The sequence below is a fragment of the Podarcis tiliguerta genome (assembly GCF_965153285.1).
Source record: "Podarcis tiliguerta genome assembly, chromosome: 13".
NCBI lineage: Eukaryota > Metazoa > Chordata > Lepidosauria > Squamata > Lacertidae > Podarcis > Podarcis tiliguerta.
In genome coordinates, this window is record NC_139546.1 from 38,150,172 (window position 1) to 38,167,591 (window position 17,420).

General features: G+C 51.0%; 1 protein-coding gene across 2 annotated transcripts; it reads left to right on the forward strand.

Annotated features, from left to right (window-relative positions):
• Positions 1–5,949: 5,949 nt before the first annotated feature.
• Positions 5,950–16,414, forward strand: ARMC5 (armadillo repeat containing 5). 2 transcript variants are annotated; one of them, XM_083408846.1, is made up of 6 exons: positions 5,950–6,490; positions 8,191–8,298; positions 9,585–10,422; positions 11,284–12,563; positions 14,060–14,192; positions 14,641–16,414. In XM_083408846.1, the coding sequence occupies exons 1-6, from the start codon at positions 6,151–6,153 to the stop codon at positions 15,431–15,433; spliced, it is 3,492 nt and encodes a 1,163-aa protein (XP_083264972.1). In that variant the 5' UTR covers positions 5,950–6,150; the 3' UTR covers positions 15,434–16,414. The 2 variants fall into 2 exon arrangements, with proteins under 2 accessions (XP_083264972.1, XP_083264973.1); XM_083408847.1 differs by lacking the exon at positions 5,950–6,490 and adding an exon at positions 6,971–7,153.
• Positions 16,415–17,420: the final 1,006 nt, after the last annotated feature.

The window sequence follows — 17,420 nt, forward strand, 5'->3', positions numbered from 1 at the left end:
GTGTTCCGGGTCATGTGGCCAGCTTGACTAAACTGCTTCTGACGCACGGAGGACCATGACGAGTGCCAGAGCACACGGAAACGCCGTTTGCCTTCCCGTTGCAGCGGTACCTATTTATCTATGTGCTCTGGTGTGCTTTCAAACTGCTAGGTTGGCAGGAGCTGGGACAGAGCTCACCCTGTCGGGCTGATTTGAACTGCCAACCTTCCGATACAAAAGGAAAAAGGCATGAGGAGGGAAAGGAAAACAAGCACATTCAGGCCCTAATTCTTCCCTAAAGTGACACAGATTTTATAATGTGGGAAGCAGTCCTGGGAGAGCAGGAACCACATGCCAGTTTGCTGTCAGCTGAGCCGATGGTGGCTACCATAGGATCTCATGGAAGCAGGTCAAAGAGGAACCTGAATGTCTGGCTCTGAGAAGTCAGGAAGAAATGCTGGCAGGGAATTGAGGAGCCCAGGGTTTCCCCCAAATATCCCAAGCTACCCTCCCCTCTCGTTGTTGTGAGTCAACCCAAGAGCCCTGAGGCAGAGAGGCCGCTGAGTGAGTTGTTTTGCGTGCGGCAACTTGGAGGTGGCAATCTCTTGCATCATCCTTCCGCCTGCCAGGCCGGAGTTTCATCTGATGAGGAAACAAAGACAGGTAGCAACGATTTGGGCAAGATATAAGGAGCTTGTTGTGGCCTGGTTTTCATAATCAGCTACCTGCTGACAAGCAGCTCTCTGCTCTCCAAACCACCCTCGGTCCCGGGGTGCCAACAATGCCTATGCCAGAGTTCACCCCGAAGCAACCAGATTTTTTTTTAGTTTTTTTACGAGTGTCCTCCCTTCCATTCTGAGGACTCATCACGCCTAATAAACCAAAAAGGTGGAATGTGGTGTGATGAGTTTATGATTTCAGGACTTTTGAGAACAGCAGATATTATGGTATAAAAAGGCTTGATTTTATACCAGTCAGCCCTACCCTACTAACCATATTGGATACTTCCTGCCCTCCTGTCCCTGCTGCCATTGACACCAAGTGTGAACCAGGCTGTGAGAGATGGAGTGGAAGATAATGCTGTCCCAACACATGAAGGTCACTTTGTGGCCTTGGGCAACTGCCTCCCAACTAGGAAGCTACCTCACAGGGTAACTGTGAAGATAAAAATGGGATAGCTCCATCTACACCGCCTCAAGCTTCTTAGAAGACAAGCCAGTAGTTACCTTTCGATAAAATAAATCTTAGATTGTGGTTGGGCTACACATCCAGCTAGCTCAGTTGGTAGAGCATGAGACTCCTAGACTGCCTGCACATAATATGTGCATGTCCCTCCCCACGGAATCCTGGGAACTGTAGTTGGTTAAGGGTGCTGGGAATTGTAGCTCTCTGAGGTGCAAGCTACAGTTCCCAGGAAGCTTAGGGAGGTGTTATTTAAATGTATGGTGTGTTCACAGCGTCAGTCTCAAGGTCATGGGTTCGAGACCCACCTTGGGCACATACCGTATTTTTCCGTGTATAAGATATTTTTTCCTTAGAAATAATAGCCAAAATTGTGGGTCGTCTTATACACAGATAGAAGATTGGTGGCAGCATCCAGCAGGAGATTAGCAGTGGTGATAGGGTGTGTGATTGGTTGCTGCGGCAAGGCCTGCTGACGATTGGCTGCAGCTGTGAAAGTTGGGTGGGCTATTTACTGCATCAGCAAGGTGTGTGTGCAATTGGTTGTGGTTTCGTCGAGTGTGCAGGTCTGCTTTTGGCACCAAGTGTGCAGACAATTGGTGGCTGTGGCAATGCATGCAATTTGCATTGGCGGGCAGACTGTAGAGTGATTGGCGGCGGCGGCTCCTCCCCCCAAAAGCTCAACAACAACTTTGGGCAATCCCCGCCCCACCCCATTTTTTGTTGCGGTCCCAAAAAATAGGGGTCGTCTTAATTATGGGGGCGTGTTATATCGAAAAAATACGGTACATTTTTCAAAATTACTTAGAATCATAGAATCATAGAATCATAGAGTTGGAAGAGACCACAAGGGCCATCGAGTCCAACCCCCTGCCAAGCAGGAAACACCGTCAGAGCACTCCTGACATATGGTTGTCAAGCCTCTGCTTAAAGACCTCCATAGAAGGAGACTCCACCACACTCCTTGGCAGCAAGTTCCACTGTCGAACAGCTCTTACTGTCAGGATGTTCTTCCTAATGTTTAGGTGGAATCTTCTTTCTTGTAGTTTGGATCCATTGCTCCGTGTCCGCTTCTCTGGAGCAGCAGAAAACAACCTTTCTCCCTCCTCTATGTGACATCCTTTTATATATTTGAACATGGCTATCATATCACCCCTTAACCTCCTCTTCTCCAGGCTAAACATGCCCACTCCCTTAGCCGTTCTTCATAAGGCATCGTTTCCAGGCCTTTGACTATTTTGGTTGCCCACCTCTGGACATTCTTCACACAATGTAGTTAATTTGTGGAATTCACTTCCACAAGATTTGCAATGGCTACAAACTTGGGTGGCTTTAAAAGATTAGACATATTCATGGAGGAAACGGCTATCAGTGACAGCCAGCCATGATGGCTATGTTTCAATCTTCGCTGTCTGAGGCAGGATGTGTTTGAATACTGTGAGAACAGGATGCTGGACTAGGTAGGCCTTTGGTCGGATCCAGCAGGCTCTTACTTCTTACTTCATTTTGATGAGAACTTAAGAAGAGCCTGCTGGATCAGGCCAATGGCCTACCTAGTCCAGCATCCTGGACAAAATTCTCAGACTGAAAGGTTAACACATCAAAGGAGTGATAAATAATAGAGAAAGACAGCCTGCAGCTCCTTCAATACCTGCCCCAAGACTGAGGAGGCACCTGGAAAAATGGCTTCTCCTGGGAACTGTAGTTTGTCAAGGCTGCTGAGAGTTGTTAGGAGACCCCCTGATCCTCTCAAAGACCTACAGTTCCCAGAATGGTTTAACGATCAATCCCCTTCCCATGGAATTCTGGGAATTGTAGCTCTATGAAAGGAATGGGGCATTTCCTAACAACTTTCGGCACCCTTAATGAACTAAAGTTCCCATAATTCTTTGGGGGAAGCCATGCTGTTTAGAATGCTTTCATAGTGCTTTAAATGTATTTTGTATACAGGGTCTGAGTTACGTAAGGCTACTTTTGACATTATGATTAATGTCAATGGAACATGTACTCAGGCTCGGACCACTACGATGCTAGATGTTGCCACATCTGAAGTACAAACACCAAAATGTTGCATGCTGCCTAGCTCATTTTTTCATGACGCAGAAGCCGAGTCTGAATAAACACTGAGGGAACAGACAGTGAAGAAACAGGACCATGCTTACTTATTACAGACATGACACATGGACATAATTTTACACAGACGGGTGATGTTCATAAAAAAAATCCACTGAATGTAGTTTCAGGCTGAACCATTCTTTCCCAGATTCTATGTACATTAATGAAAACATAAGTGTGGGTCTGTGTGCAAATATGATCTAAAAAGACATTTCACCCCTGAAACGTGTGGCAAGAGACAGCCATGCCTGCTGAGTGGGGTGGCCATGATCATGTTCCTTCACCATGTACTTTTGTCTGAACCAGGCCCCAGAGGTGGAGGGTTGAAGGTTGAAAAATAGCGCCCCTTGGCTCTGTCCATCTTTGATGTTTAGCCAACACTTGTTCAGATTGTCCAATCGATAAAGGTGACTAGATCAGTAGGCTCATCCGATCCGTGTTGCTTTGTTTTGAAAATGTGCTCTTTGTGTGGCTTGTTTTCTCCTAGGGACGGACTGTCCCCACACCCCATTCCCAATAAACTTTCTACCCCCAAATGAAATTAGTGGCTGCTGGTATAGGTTTAAGTTTACAGTCATCAGCACTCTGTTTACAAGCTCCCCCAAGTGTCCTCCATCTCTACTGCCAGGAAGGTGAAGAGGCTTCCAAGTCCAGCTGAGGCCAGTTCTCCACCACATAGCCTAGTGAACCGCCGCTGATCCCTTCAAAGGGCTTGTCCTCTTCCACCAAGGAGAGCCTGTCTTGGGCTTCAAGCATCTTCTCTTGGATTTAGCTGCCTCTCACAGTACACTGAGCAAGGCTGTGAGGTTTAATTATTAGTAGGGGGGTTGATCCTTTGAGGCTTCCCTTTTAGGCAAACATTTGTCCTATACTGTAGATGGACTGGCATGGCCGACTGGAAATCGGGTTACAGGGGCTGCAATCCTATGCCCACTTATTTGGATCCAAGGTTAATATTGACCTCTGAGGCCATGCTTGCGAATCCACCCTCAGGAGATATTAGACTCAAGGACACAATAGATGGGACACTAGAGACAGGCTCCTGCCCAAACCTGTGGGGAAACGTCTCACCATCAGCCGTATTGGGTCAGGATGTCACCAGCACTCCATGCATCAGTGGTGGTGACCACATGCTTGAGATGATAGACAATTTTGTCTACCTGGACTCCACCATAACCAGCAACCTTTCCATTGACGCTGAGCTGGACAAGCTAATTGGCAAGGCAGCTATGGCAATGGCTTGCCTCTCCAAAAGGGTTTGGGAGAATGATCAATACCAACATGAAGATCTACCAAGCTTGCATACTGAGTTGGTTGTGGGCAACTTACAGCGGCCAGGAGCAACGCCCCAGTGCCTTCCATATGCATTGTGTCAGGAAGATTTTGGGCATCATATGGCAGGACAGAGTCTTAAACAAAGAAAGACGTGCTCTTTCAAGCCCACATTCCCAGCTTGTTCACACTTCTGTCTCAGTGACGTCTACACTGGCTTGGTCATGTACATAGTATGAAAGATGACAGGATCTCCAAGGATGTGCTTTACAGGGAGCTGGCTTCAGCACCAGGCCTGTTGACCAACCAACTCTGCATTACAAAGACGTCTGCAAGAGTGACATGAAGTCTGGCAACATTAACCCCACTGTATGGGAATCCCTGGAGACAGACAAGTTGTATAGCCACATCAGTAACCAGAGGAGAAATGACCACTGGAGGAGAGGAGAAGAAATGGCATGGTGCACCTGCATTAGTTATGCCCTCATCTGCCACAGCTGCAATAAAGCATGTCTCTCCCTCATTGGTCTCGACAGCCAGAGCAGGTGCTGGAATTCTCCAGCAGTTTGGGTTTGACTTTACCCTCGATGATGCACTCTTCCATTGTCTCCCAAGACAGACGGATGCCAACACTCATAGATACACATTTGCTGCTTTTTGGGGGTCACTGCATTGTTTGATTCTGCTGCTATTTTAATTTGTCGCCACTATCATATGTGTGAGGATTTTCTAGTTATAACTTTTTATTTTCCTTTGGAAGGTGGGATATACATTTCATAAATAAAAAATTGTAACATGATTGTAATTGTTTTTTTAAAAATATATAATAAGTCACCTTGGAAAGCGTAACTCTGAATATAAATATCAAAGCAACCACATTAAGTAAAACCCCGTGACCAGAGCGGAACTTTATTCTGCGACTCTCCTCTCCCTTTGTTGTCTTCTCTTTCCCTGCCTAAATTTAGACTACTGTACACAATTCCCGGGACGGGTTGTTTTTTTTTAAAACCCTCGCCTTTGACTTTCCGTCTTAAGTGTGTAAGCCATTAACTACATAGCTGATGCAATGTTTCATCACCACACTTTGAAACTTAAATCGAACGAGCAAAAGCCACGGTGCTCCTATGCAAGCATTTAAGATAACACTTTATTATATCTGAAGCCCGGAACGATCGATCAAGACACAACTTTCGCGTATTTCTCCCCAGAAAAACAGGGTAAACTGACGGCTGCGAACCCCAAAAACGACGCGCGGCGCAGTCCGGGATACTTTCCCGTCGTGCCTTGCTCCATTTTCCCCGAGTGAACCATTTGGTGGCGCGTTGCCTTCTGGGAGTTGCAGTCTTTCCTCCCGACGTTTCCCTATAACGTCTATAGCTAGGAGGAGGGGAAAGGTACTACAACTCCCGTCACGCAACGCGCCTCCCTTGGCCCGGGAGGGGGACTCGGGCAATATCTCGGGACCTATAGTCTTCGCACCCCCCCGCGCACCTTTGTCCTCATGGGGAGCGAACTACAGTTCCCGCAGAGCCGAGGGGCCCGGCCGCTCTAAGGTCTCCGCCGCCCCTCCCCCGCCCGGCCTTGGCAGGGGCTTCTCCCAAGATGGCGGCTCCCCCTCCTCCTGCTGCTGCTCCCCGGGGCGCCGGGGTCGGGGCCACCTCCCCGGGGGGCTCCCTGGGCTACTGCTTGGCCCAGCTGCAGAAGGGCGCCGAGCCGGGCCTCGGCCGGGCCCTGCTGGCCCTCAGGACGCAGCACATCAAGGAGGCCGGGGGCATCGCCCGCTTCCGGAGCCGAGGGGGCCTGGCGCCTCTCCTGGGGGTCCTGGCCGGCGCCCCTCGGCCGCGACGCACCCTGGACCTCGCCCTCAGCATCCTGGGCAACTGCTGCACCGAGGGCGCCAGCCGCACCCAGGTGCGCGAGCTGGGCGGGATCCCGCCCCTCGGTAAGTGGGGGGCCCCACTTATGGGGAGGACTAGGTACCCCCTTGGGGGTAAGGGGGAGCTCGCGGGGCAGTCTTGGTACCCCCACAACATTTGGGGGGCGCCAGGTGGGATCCTAAGACCCCCAAGTAAACCCTCCAGCCCCCCTCAAATTGCCTGGGTGCCTGTGTTGCCAAGGCCCCCTTGACTTGTCAAAGGTTGGGGTCCCGCCCCCAGAGTTTGTAAGGATTATTGGATCCTCGCGTGCAATAATAGCTGCTTTGGCTCACTTTCTGTGCCTTTCTGCCTTCTCCAATACCTTTACTTTGGGCTGTCATGTGTGATACCCATCTCGTTAAATAAGATGATGTAGCCCGGATTTCCTTAAGTTTTTGGTTTTTATAAAAAAATCTCGTGCTTAAAGGGCGTTAAGTGTTGGCAAGTGGAAATCACAGAGTCGCAGAACTGTTGGAAGGGCCAGCCAGCCCAAGCCCCTGCAGCTAATGTTAGGCTTTGCCCTGTGGGGCTGGGGAGGGTTGAAGCCATATGTGCAGTTCTAAGGGTGATGAGCTGTCGCCCTTGGTTAACCTCTACGCCCAACTGATGTGTCAGAATAGGACCTGGGATGCCAGGGTTCAGATCCCTGCTCAGCCACGAATCTCATTGGATGAACCGCCCTGAGATCTGTGGGTGAAGGGTATACAAACTGAACACATACATAAATAAAATAACTTGGGCCTGTCACTCTCTGCCTCACAGGCTTGTTGTGAGGATAAAATGGGGTGGGGGGACAGCCATGCATGCCATCTTGAGCTCCTTGGAAGAAAGGTGGGATATAAATGTAATAAGAATAAAGGGCATTGGCCTGGAACATGGGCACACGTCTTGGCATCCTGAGCTACTCAAGTTGGACTTGTGACCCTTTGAATGCTGCGGTGGGAGGAGATGCGGGAGGAGATGCCTAAGCCTTTAAGGGAAGTTGCTTGAGGATGCGCAGGGACTTGTAATTTGCTTTTTGCAGCTGGCAGCGCCACCTGGCCGTTAAACATGTAAATGCCAAAGCCTCAGTCTTTCCATTGATGAAGGACGGTGCAAAACTGCTGGCTTGAACCAATGCAAATTTGTTTAAGTTCAGTGTTTTCCTTTTGAGCTTCTACCCTGTTTGGTTCTTTCATAGGTTGTGGGGCTGTTTTAAGATGAGTGAACACATGCAAACTAGAAGTGGTTGGCTTTTTCCCTCTAGGAGAAGCTAGCAATGATCTTGGGGATTTGGGATTATATTGAGGTTCCCCCTAGCAGTAGCAAGACCTTGTGCGTTTGGAAAGCAGTGTTTACACTGGTTGTCAAGAGAGACCACACCTTTTCATAAATCTTTAGCACTATACAGTGTAGAGTAAGCACTGCAGTACATAGAGTGCAGAAATGTGATAATTCCTGGTTGAGGGCTTAAGGCCTGTATTACATGGAAGGGGTGGGGGTAGAATCAGGCAGAAAATGCTACCCTCTTTAAACAGCTGTTCTTACACAACTTTTTTTTATATATAAAAAAAGCAAAGAGAGCGAAATCTGCTGGCCTTTAAAGTGCCACAAGACTCGTTGCTTTTCACTGGAACAGACTACCACAGCTATTCCCCTGAAAGTTGTTTGTGGTTTTACAGCTACATTATTCTCCATCTCTCTTCCTTCCTGCCCCCCCCCCCCGCCACAATCTGTGGGTTTATAGTTACTATCCTGAGATCGCTTGCTGCAGAAAGCATCCAGAATCGGACGGCACGCGCCCTCGGCAACTTGGCTGTAGACACAGAAAACTGCCAGGCCATTCACGAAGCAGGTTGGAAGTGGGATGGTGCACTGGGTAGGGATGGAGGGCGGGTTTGCTCATGAGGGGCTGGGTGGGGGTCCAGTCCATATGCTATGACTTCCTGCCCCTTTTCAACAGGGGGAAGGGCATCTCTTTCTGCCTGCTTTCCCCCTCCATAATGAGGTGCTCCTCATTTCCACATGTTAGACTGACATGAGTTTATATAATTACTCATTGCCTCCTATCTTAATAACTGGAAGCTTCCTGGTGAAAACTAGCATAGTGGGGGGGGGGGGGAGTGCTAAGAATCTGAGCTGGAATAGCCCAGTTTTATCCCAGTTATAGCCTCCCTTGGTGGCCCCAGGCAGACTTCTGCTCTCTCACTCTTGGCACCTGCTCTGCAATACCAGGATCATGCTGGCCTACCTTACTGAGCTGTTGTAAGGATTACCGAAATAATGTCTGCGAAGTACTCTGAGCCCTTGAAATGCACTATATAAGCATGAAGCTTTATTCTCGTTATTGAAAATATTTAGTCTTCACGTATTACAAAATTCCCAGATAGAATGCACTGGGATTCCAGAATGAATAGGGGATCTGTGTGGAGCATTTGGTCACTTCTGGATAAACTACAAACAGGTTGTGTGTTAAATTAGGTAACATGTTAGCAGTTTTCTCTTTTAGCCTAGGTAAAATTGGTGGGGAAACTTGTTTTAATTCTCTCTGTGTATCTCTCTCCCCACCCTCATTTATCTGGGACAGAGGAGGGGTGGGAATTTTGCCGTGATTTGGGTGAAATTTCCACATAACTTTGTGTTTGGATTCAAGTGCAGACGTTCATATAAACTTCAAAAACTTAGATGCAGATGGAGGGCTTGCTTTGGAATCTGTGGCAGCCCTCTCAAAAGAAAAGGATGTGGCCACAGAACCCTTTTCTTCTTTCTCCCTTCTGCGGAGCTGGGGGTAAGGTGGACACCCATCTCTGCTAAAAAATCACCCACGTGTTTTTCTAGTAGCCTGGAAGGGTGTGGCAAATTTCCTTGATAAAATTGCCTGGGAAGTGGCTACTTCCCTTTAAGGTCCTCTGCATCTGCTGCTCCCAGCACCTTCATTGCAGCAGCTGCTGAGAGTAGCAGAAAAAGATGGGGGTGGTTGTGGAGAGAGATGGTGCTGAGACTTGGCAGGCCAGTTGGAGAGGCTTGGACGTTTGCTAGCAAACCGTAGAGAAATTGTAATATATGAGACTCTATAACTTGGCTTTCTTTTTCTTCCATTCTCTCCCCCTCCCCGCCACCCAAAAAAACCTCCCATTACAGGAGCAGTGCCCCCGCTGGTGCAGGTCCTCACCACCTCCCAGGACAGAGAGTGCTTGCAGAGTGTGATCAGGGCAGTGCGCTACCTGGCTGACACGCCTGCGCATCGCCTTGTGCTGGTCCAGCAGGGGGTGGTGCGCTCCATTGCCGAGCGCTTGGCTTCCTCCTTGGATGACGCCGCCCTTGTTGCAGCTGCCGTGCGCGCCCTCCTGGAGCTGACGAAGGCTTGCAGCCGCGACTGCGCGCAGCAGCTCAGCTTGGCGGGCGCCGTGGCAACCCTCGTGTCCTTGACTAGCCACGAGAAGCGGGTGGTGCGGGAGACTGCTCTTTTGGCCCTGTCCAACCTCTGTCTGCAGGGCATGCTGAGGCCAGCTGTGGGCAATGCTGGCGGAGTGGAGGTGCTGGTGGGGGAGATCCGGCAACGCCAGAGGGCCGGGGCACCTGGCATGGCCCTCCATCCTCTGGTGAAAGCTTTGTGCCTGCTGTGCCGAGAGGCAATCAATAGAAGCCGGGTCCGAGAAGCCGGGGGGCTGGAGCTGCTGCTGTCCCTGCTGCGGGACCAGGGCCACAGCTCCTCCCACGACCGCGTGGTGGTGGCCTTCGTGGCCTTTTTCTATGATGAGGAGGCCCTGGAGGTGCTGCAGGCTGGAGGGCTTGTGCCTTTGCTAGTTGGGAGGCTGGCAGCGCTGGGCCAATGGAGAGGCCGGAAGGAAGAAGAGGAAGAGGAGGAGGACGACCTGGTAGATGAGAAGGATGCAGCTTCTTTTGACCTACCTGCAGAGGGGCGCCGTGGGGAGCAGGCCACGCCTGGAGCAGAGTCTTCCAGCTTTCAGAGTCTCAGGTAAAGAATGTCTTGAGCTAGGGGGTTGTTTTATGCAAGGGTTGAAAGAGGTGATGTCCTTTCAAAAAAGGGCTTTTTATGGTGAGCGAAGTATATACCCAGAACATGCCAGTTATGTACCAGCAAAACAAATCAAACCCCATTTGGAATGTCTTGTGCAAATTAGTCATATCTAAATGTGTAGCTTTTTCTAAATTTTTAGCAAGGCCGTGGAAAATGGAAAGAAGCAAAGGTGTCAAGATTGGGGGCTAGTGGACTGTTGGTCAAAGGAACTGGACAGGGATGTTGCCCTGCTCCAACCATTGCCAGCTCTGCGGAATCACTTTTAGCTTGTTTTCAGACTTTTCTCCGCTGGAAACGCAGGTTGGAAAACTAAGCAATTTTAAACGGGGCTTGAGTTTCTTAGGGTTCTGTGTCCTGTGCTTGCTTTGTTCCCCAGGATTGTTGTGCTACTGAGGGTGGCTGTGGTTGCTGCCACCAGATGTTCTTTGTATTTTGCTTCCATGTCCTATTGATGCCATCGTTTGGCCGCGTGGTAGCAGTAGCGGGAGCCTGCAGTGTTCGATTCCAGGCTCTGGCAAGCATGTGCCACCGCACAGCTGTACGTGCAGACGCTTGCAGTATTTTGCAGCTGGCTGCCAAAAGCGGAGTCATGCACGCAACAACAGATGCCTGTAGTCCGCTTGCTGTGGGCTAGGAGCTGATACATGCACTCTTCTCCAAGACTTCGCACCCGCTAATGGCTACCAACCACATGCCACATGGTCATGTGATTCCCTCCCCACTGCCTACCCCAAACTCTACAATTGCCTTTGTACTTCATCCCTTATATCTGTGCATTTCCTTCTATCCACTCTGCAGATCCTGGCTTCTTTCTGAAGGCTACATTGCCAGCCCAGGAGACCTTTCTCCACAGTGGTCCCCCGACACCACCCTTTCTGAACTGGATGTCCAAGGATGTGTCAGCCCTAACCAAGAGCTGCAAGATGAACCCCATGGGCCCTGCCATGCCATATCTGGAGTGAAAACCCAGTCCCGGGCCGAATCCCCCGATTTCTTAAACTCTCCATTACTGGATTTGCCCCTTGCATGTCAGCCAAGTTCTACCGAGACCTTAAACCCAGCGGAGGGAGATGGAGCATATCCACAGCAGAGCCTGTGCCCAGTGGCATCACCGATGTTCGACAAACCTGGAAGTCTCTGTTTGGAGGTGCCAGATTCAGAGGAGATCAAGGAGCTAGAAATGGTTGAGACGAATAAGCAGCAGAAGGGGCTGCTGATGGAATCAGAAGAGGAAGGTCTAGCCAGTCCAAAGAAAGGGCTTCCTGGACAGGACGCGTTGAAGCTGCCCTGTTCATTGTCTTCAGGGGCAGCCCCAAATTCAGTGCTGACGAATCCATCAAAACCAGATGAAGATACGGAACAGTCAACCTGGGTTGCTGCTTTGACAATGGACCAAAATGAGCCTGGGACCAGTAACTCGCACTTGGCTGCCATGGCGTTGATTCCGAGCAAGAGTGACCAAAGCCCACTGTCCCCCAGGCCCATTGCCAAATCGCCAGCCAGCGAGGAGGCCAGCTCCCCAAAGCTGAGCATTCAGAGCCTCTCAAGTTCCCCCGATGAGCACAGGACACCTACGTCCTGCTGGAAACGCCGCGCCAAGTTCCGGTCAATGTCTGAGCAGGCGCCACCTCCTCAAGCATCACGTCCTGCTGGCGAGACTCTGTCCCCACTGCTCTCCCTAGCCCTGCCGCTCTCCCTCTCTCCACACGGGGGCGACAGAGAGCTCCATGCCCCCGAGGCCCCCGTCCTGCTGCTCCTCTCCCGCTTTTCCCAGGCTGAGGATCCCAGCCGCAGCTTGGTGACACCGGCCACCTTGCAAGGGCTGCTGCGCTACATCACGAGAAGCCCCGTCCCCTCCTCTCGCTGCCTCCGGCTGCTGCATCGCCTCACCTGCAACCCCACTTGCCTGGAGGCCTTTGTGCGTTCCTACGGCGCTTCGCTCATCCATGCCTGGCTGATCCTTGGCGTGTCGCCTGAGCAGGTGGCGGCGGCTGTTACTGCCGAGGAAGAGGGGGAAGAGGCGGAGCCAAGAAGCCTGGATGCCGGGGAGCATGACGCCAGGAGGTTCAAGGAACTTGGTGTGTGGATTTTCTATTATCTCTGCATTCCAGCGTAGCGGTTCTTAAACTTTCCCCCCACTAGTACCGTATTTTTCGCCCCATAGGACGCACCGGCCCATAGGACACACCATGTTTTTTTGGGGGGAAATAAAGAAAAAAAAATTATTCCCCCCCCCCCAGCGCTTGTGGGGCCGGCAGCGGGGAGAAGCGCTCTTCTCCCCGCCGCCCGCCTTCAGATCAGGTACGGGGACAGCGGGAAGACGCGCTGCGCCTCCCCACTGTCCCCGGAGCTTGCAGGGCTGTCGGCGGGGTCTCCCCGCCGTCAGCCTCCAAACCACTTCGGGAGATAGCGGGATGGCGGCGTTCCGCCTTCCTCTGTCCCCCGACCTTGTGGGACTGGTGCTGGGGCTCTCCTGAAGCCTGGATTCGCCCCATAGGACGCACACACATTTCCCCTTCATTTTTGGAGGGAAAAAAGTGCGTCCTATAGGGCGAAAAATACGGTAAATTAAAAATTTCAGGAGATCTCAAAAGGCCATTTAATAACCTCCCTCCCCCCCATTATAATTGGCATTTGATAATGCCTTTCTAATGCAATGGATGTGTTGGGAGCTTTTGAATGGAGTTCAGGGAAGTCTAGCTTGGCTCGTCAGAAAAATAAACCATATAATTGTAGAGTTTGAAGGGACCACAAGGGTCTTTTAGTCCAACCCCCTGCAATGCAAGGGTCTTTTTGCTCAACATGGGGCTCAGACCCACAACCCTGAGAGTCTCATGCTCTACCAACTGAGCTATCCCAGGGCCTGGGAGTTGAGGGCGAAGTATTGATATTCCACAACCTTTCTGTGGAGCACCCAAAAGGAGACCACCAAAAAGGTGGTCTGCTGAGGATGATTTGAGAACCTCTGTTCTAGGATATTGGAATTCAAGCCTGCATAGTTTATTTTTTTGAGTTCCTCATATTAAAGAGGGCTTCTGAACCGGGTATTCTCACGTTGAAGATGCTGTGGTGTCTCACTTTAGTGGGTCTTTGGCTCATTGGAAAGCCAGTTGGTTTGTTGGGATACTGTGGTTCCTAGTCTGTCTTTGCTACAGGCCGTGCTGTTAGCTGATGCTCAGCAGGCCTTTGCCTCTGAAGTGGTTTTCAGTGTTGGAACGTGTAAAGCGACCCTAAGGAGAGCCCTTACGGTAGTGTATGAAACCACTTTTCCCCTCACCGCTGCGTAATTGAAGTCCCCTCCACCTCACCCCAGCTGACGTAGGCTGGGGTTGAGGCTTCAGATCAGAGAGAGACTTTTTGCTTCCCACATGTTTTGCAGACGTAAAATGGAGCATGAAATAAATTGTGGGGGGACCGCAGCTCTTGCGATACAGAAAAGGCTGACTGGGCAGTTGGGGGCGGGGCAGATGCCAAAAAGTGGGCTGGCTCCCTTCAGAGTTGATGCAGATGCCGCATCAAACGGAGGCACTATTTGTTGAACACATTTCTGACCCATTCTTCCGCTTCCCACCAGGAGAGACGTTGCTGATGAACCTTTGTGTGCAAGCGGAGTCCCCTTATGGAGTGGGTGTTCTCACCCACATGCTGCTGTCGGGCTCCGAAACCGATCAGGTGGCCTGTGCACTCGCCCTTCCGCTTATCTGCAGGTAGGTCTGACATTACTCTGTCAAACTGGTATGAAGAGAAGGGGATAAAAAGGATTTACTTCCTCACGTGGTTGCAGTTTCCTCATGTGGCTACCAAAATGGTGGCGGCCATCTTGAATGAGGAGCAGCCACCGGGCTGGGACAGAGTGACCTCAGGGTTTTATTTAGCCCCAGATTCAGAAATTTGGGGGTATGGACAGTGAAACTATGAAAAAAAAATATATATTACTCCTCACCACATGAACCCACAAGGCACTCAAAATAGTGTATGAGAGATTTATTTTTGGAAGAAGCGAAAAGTGTGGAGACTGAGGAAAGAGGAAAGTGTGTGCTAATGTTGGGGGTTTGATATTTTACAATTCTCATTTTTCAGCTAATAGAAGGGGAGAGTTGGGATCTAACGAAAGGTACTGAGGATACAAAGCGGTTTTCTCTTTGTCTCCCATAGGAAGGATTCCCTTTGCCGGAAACTTCTGCTGGACCACTCTGGCCTGCGTCTCCTCTTAGGTGCCCTGGTGCGGGACCCCGATCCCTGCCTTGTTTTCTACGCCTTGGATTCCCTCTCCCTCCTCCTGGGCTCCCAAGCCACAAGTCTTCCCTCGCCGTCCCCTCCTGCCTCCAAGAGGCCGCGCCTGGACTCCCCGCCCCCTTGCTCTTATTGCCGCTTCATGGACGAAGGCAAGGCCGACTTGTATTTCCAGCTGGACTCTGGCACCCGGGTGCCCGCCGTGCGCCAGGTCATCAGCGAAGCCTCCGAGGTCTTCTGTGCCATGCTGAGCACAGGGTTTGCAGAGTCGTGCCACACCACCGTGAGGCTGGGCGGTGTGTCTCCTGAGCCCTTCCTGGCTCTCGCACACTTCCTCCATGGCTGCCGCGGCAAACCCTGCTCGGTGCTGGGGGTTTCGGTCCCCTTCGCTTTAGCCGAAGAAATCCTCACGGTTGCCGAGCAGTATCTCCTCCCCGAGCTCCAGTCCCTGGTTGATGACGCCGTGTGCCGGGACTTCCTGCGCCCCGAGACTCTAGGCCAGGTGTATTGCCTGGCTGAACGGCAGAACCGGCCCCGCTTGCTTCGGAAATGTGCTGCTTACACTCTCCAGGACGTGGCAAGGCCCACCCGCCAAGCCGCGGTGTTGGCCAAGCTTCTCCAATCCGTTGGGAATCCTAGCAGGTTGGCTGAGGAGCTGCTCAGGGTGGTGATGGAGTCCCCGTGGGGCTCTGGTGCTGAGGTCCAGCTGGGCTGAGGGATTTACAGCTCTGTCTCCTCCTGCCCTGTTCCACCCCCCTTTTCTCTCTCACGCACACATGCACACACATAACCGAAATATTGGCTTTATAGTGGAAACCCAAGTATGACGACAAAAGGAGTGCTAGGAGAATAAATAGGGTGAGACTCAAAAGAATGGCCTCACAGCAGTCAAAGGGTCAACTTCTGGAGTGGGGAAGCGTGTGGGGCAGTGATGTGGCAGTGAGCGCTCCACTTGATAGAGTGGTTGTGTGTGTAAGGTTGGTGGAGGTGACTGCATGAGGGTGGAAGAGGGCCAGGGGAACGCTGCCACCCAAAAGGCATGGAGGAGCTTTTAAATCAGATATGGGGAACTTTTGGCCCTCCAGATGTTGCTGAACTACAACTCCCATCATCCTTGGCCGCTGACCACTCTTGCTGAGGGATGGTGGGCATTGTAGTTTAGTGACAGGAGTGCCAGAGGTTCTCCACACCTGATTAAGATGAAAGGTGGAGGAACCAGGTGTCAGTTTCCGCTTGGAGGCAACAATAGCCCCTTTTGAGGAGGGTTTCTGTCAAGAGCACTTAAAAAACAAAGAACGGCCAGCCTCAATGTGATCTTGGGCATGGCAGTATGTTCAAAGTGGGCAGGATCCCTTTCTGATAGCGTATCAGGAAGGGACCCCAGATTGAAAAATACAACATTTCTGAGAGTGCCGTTCTGATGCCAGCTGCTCCTGGGATTGATCCTAGTCTTGGGCGGAGATGTTAAAAGAGCATGAATGTATAACTGAAGAAAGATGAGCCATCTCACAGAGATGGGGGGGGGGGGCAGCAAAAGAGTTGATGCCACCAAGTAGTGGAAGGAATTTGCAGGATATCAAGGTGCTTCTCTCCAGGACACGTGGAAGCACTGAGAGGAGTCTGGCCCATTTGTATAGATGGAACTATATTGCATATAAGCTATTGTACATAGAGAAATACAGACATCAAAGAGGTACTCGGAGCGTCTACCTGGCCTCAGCTTATTTCTGTGAGTGAACAAATGGGAGGTGACCAACCCTTGTTGCTGCAAAATTGGCTGTGACCCATTTTTGAGCCAGCCTTCTGCAAACAAACCAGTTGTTCCAGACCCCCACAATGAGTCTCTCACCATTAACCCCGCTCACTCTTAATGGGCCGGAGGGATTTTTCAGTGTCATCCAATGGAGGGTTCTTGGCACAAGGGATAAAATGTGTCTGGTCTGCGCAATAGAGTTCTCTGGCCATTGAGCAAGCTCTTGAGGGGTGGGATTTTGGATTTACACTTGCATGCCCTGTGATGCCAGGCCTCTTAGCCCCCGTTCCTCCCCTCCCCACCTCCTTTCCCCGCCAAGGACAGGAAACGCCTGCTTCTAACTGCATCCAGATGGTCTGGAGAACTGGCGAAGGGGAGGGAGAAACCACTTCCTGAGAGCCTGATTACTATAGAGTCTGTTCGTCTAGGATGGGGTGGGAGGGAGCGCCTTCCCCGGTGGGTTCTTTCTGGGTCCCATTTTCTGTCCCGTACCATTGTTGTTTTTGAAGGGTTGGCTGTCTTCTGTTTTTTCCATGGCGTTTATTGGGTGCTGGAAGCTGACGGCTAGCATACGTAACCCTGCCGCTGAGGTTATGGTGTAAAATCACAGCTGGGAGATGCAGCAGAGGTAGGCTGCTCCTTCCCTCTTGGAATACTGTGTGGATGATTTGAAGTTTTGTAAGGACTTCGTTTTATTAATGTTATTTTCTGGTCATGCTCCAGTTCCTCAGCATGTGAGAAGCATTTCCTATAATTCTATCTCTATGCCAAGAAAACAGTCACCTGCTTAATTTCTGCATGATTGGTTGCTGTAGAAGGCAGAGGAGCCGGGCGTAACACTAACGGTGGCAGCCCTTGTTCATCCCGCAGCCATCATGCAGTCTCAACATATCTGGTGCAGAAGCAAACCAGGCTGAGTGTTCCAGGGCTTGTTTTCCTTCCCGAATTC

What these genes read in the sequence shown, in the direction of transcription:
- ARMC5 (XM_083408846.1), top strand. Translation starts at nt 6,151, where the DNA reads ATGGCGGCTCCCCCTCCTCCTGCTGCTGCTCCCCGGGGCGCCGGGGTC. An exon ending in GGGCGGGATCCCGCCCCTCG is followed by an intron (nt 6,491 to 8,190) that starts GTAAGTGGGGGG and finishes GTGGGTTTATAG; the next exon opens with TTACTATCCTGAGATCGCTT. An exon ending in GCCCTTCCGCTTATCTGCAG is followed by an intron (nt 14,193 to 14,640) that starts GTAGGTCTGACA and finishes TGTCTCCCATAG; the next exon opens with GAAGGATTCCCTTTGCCGGA.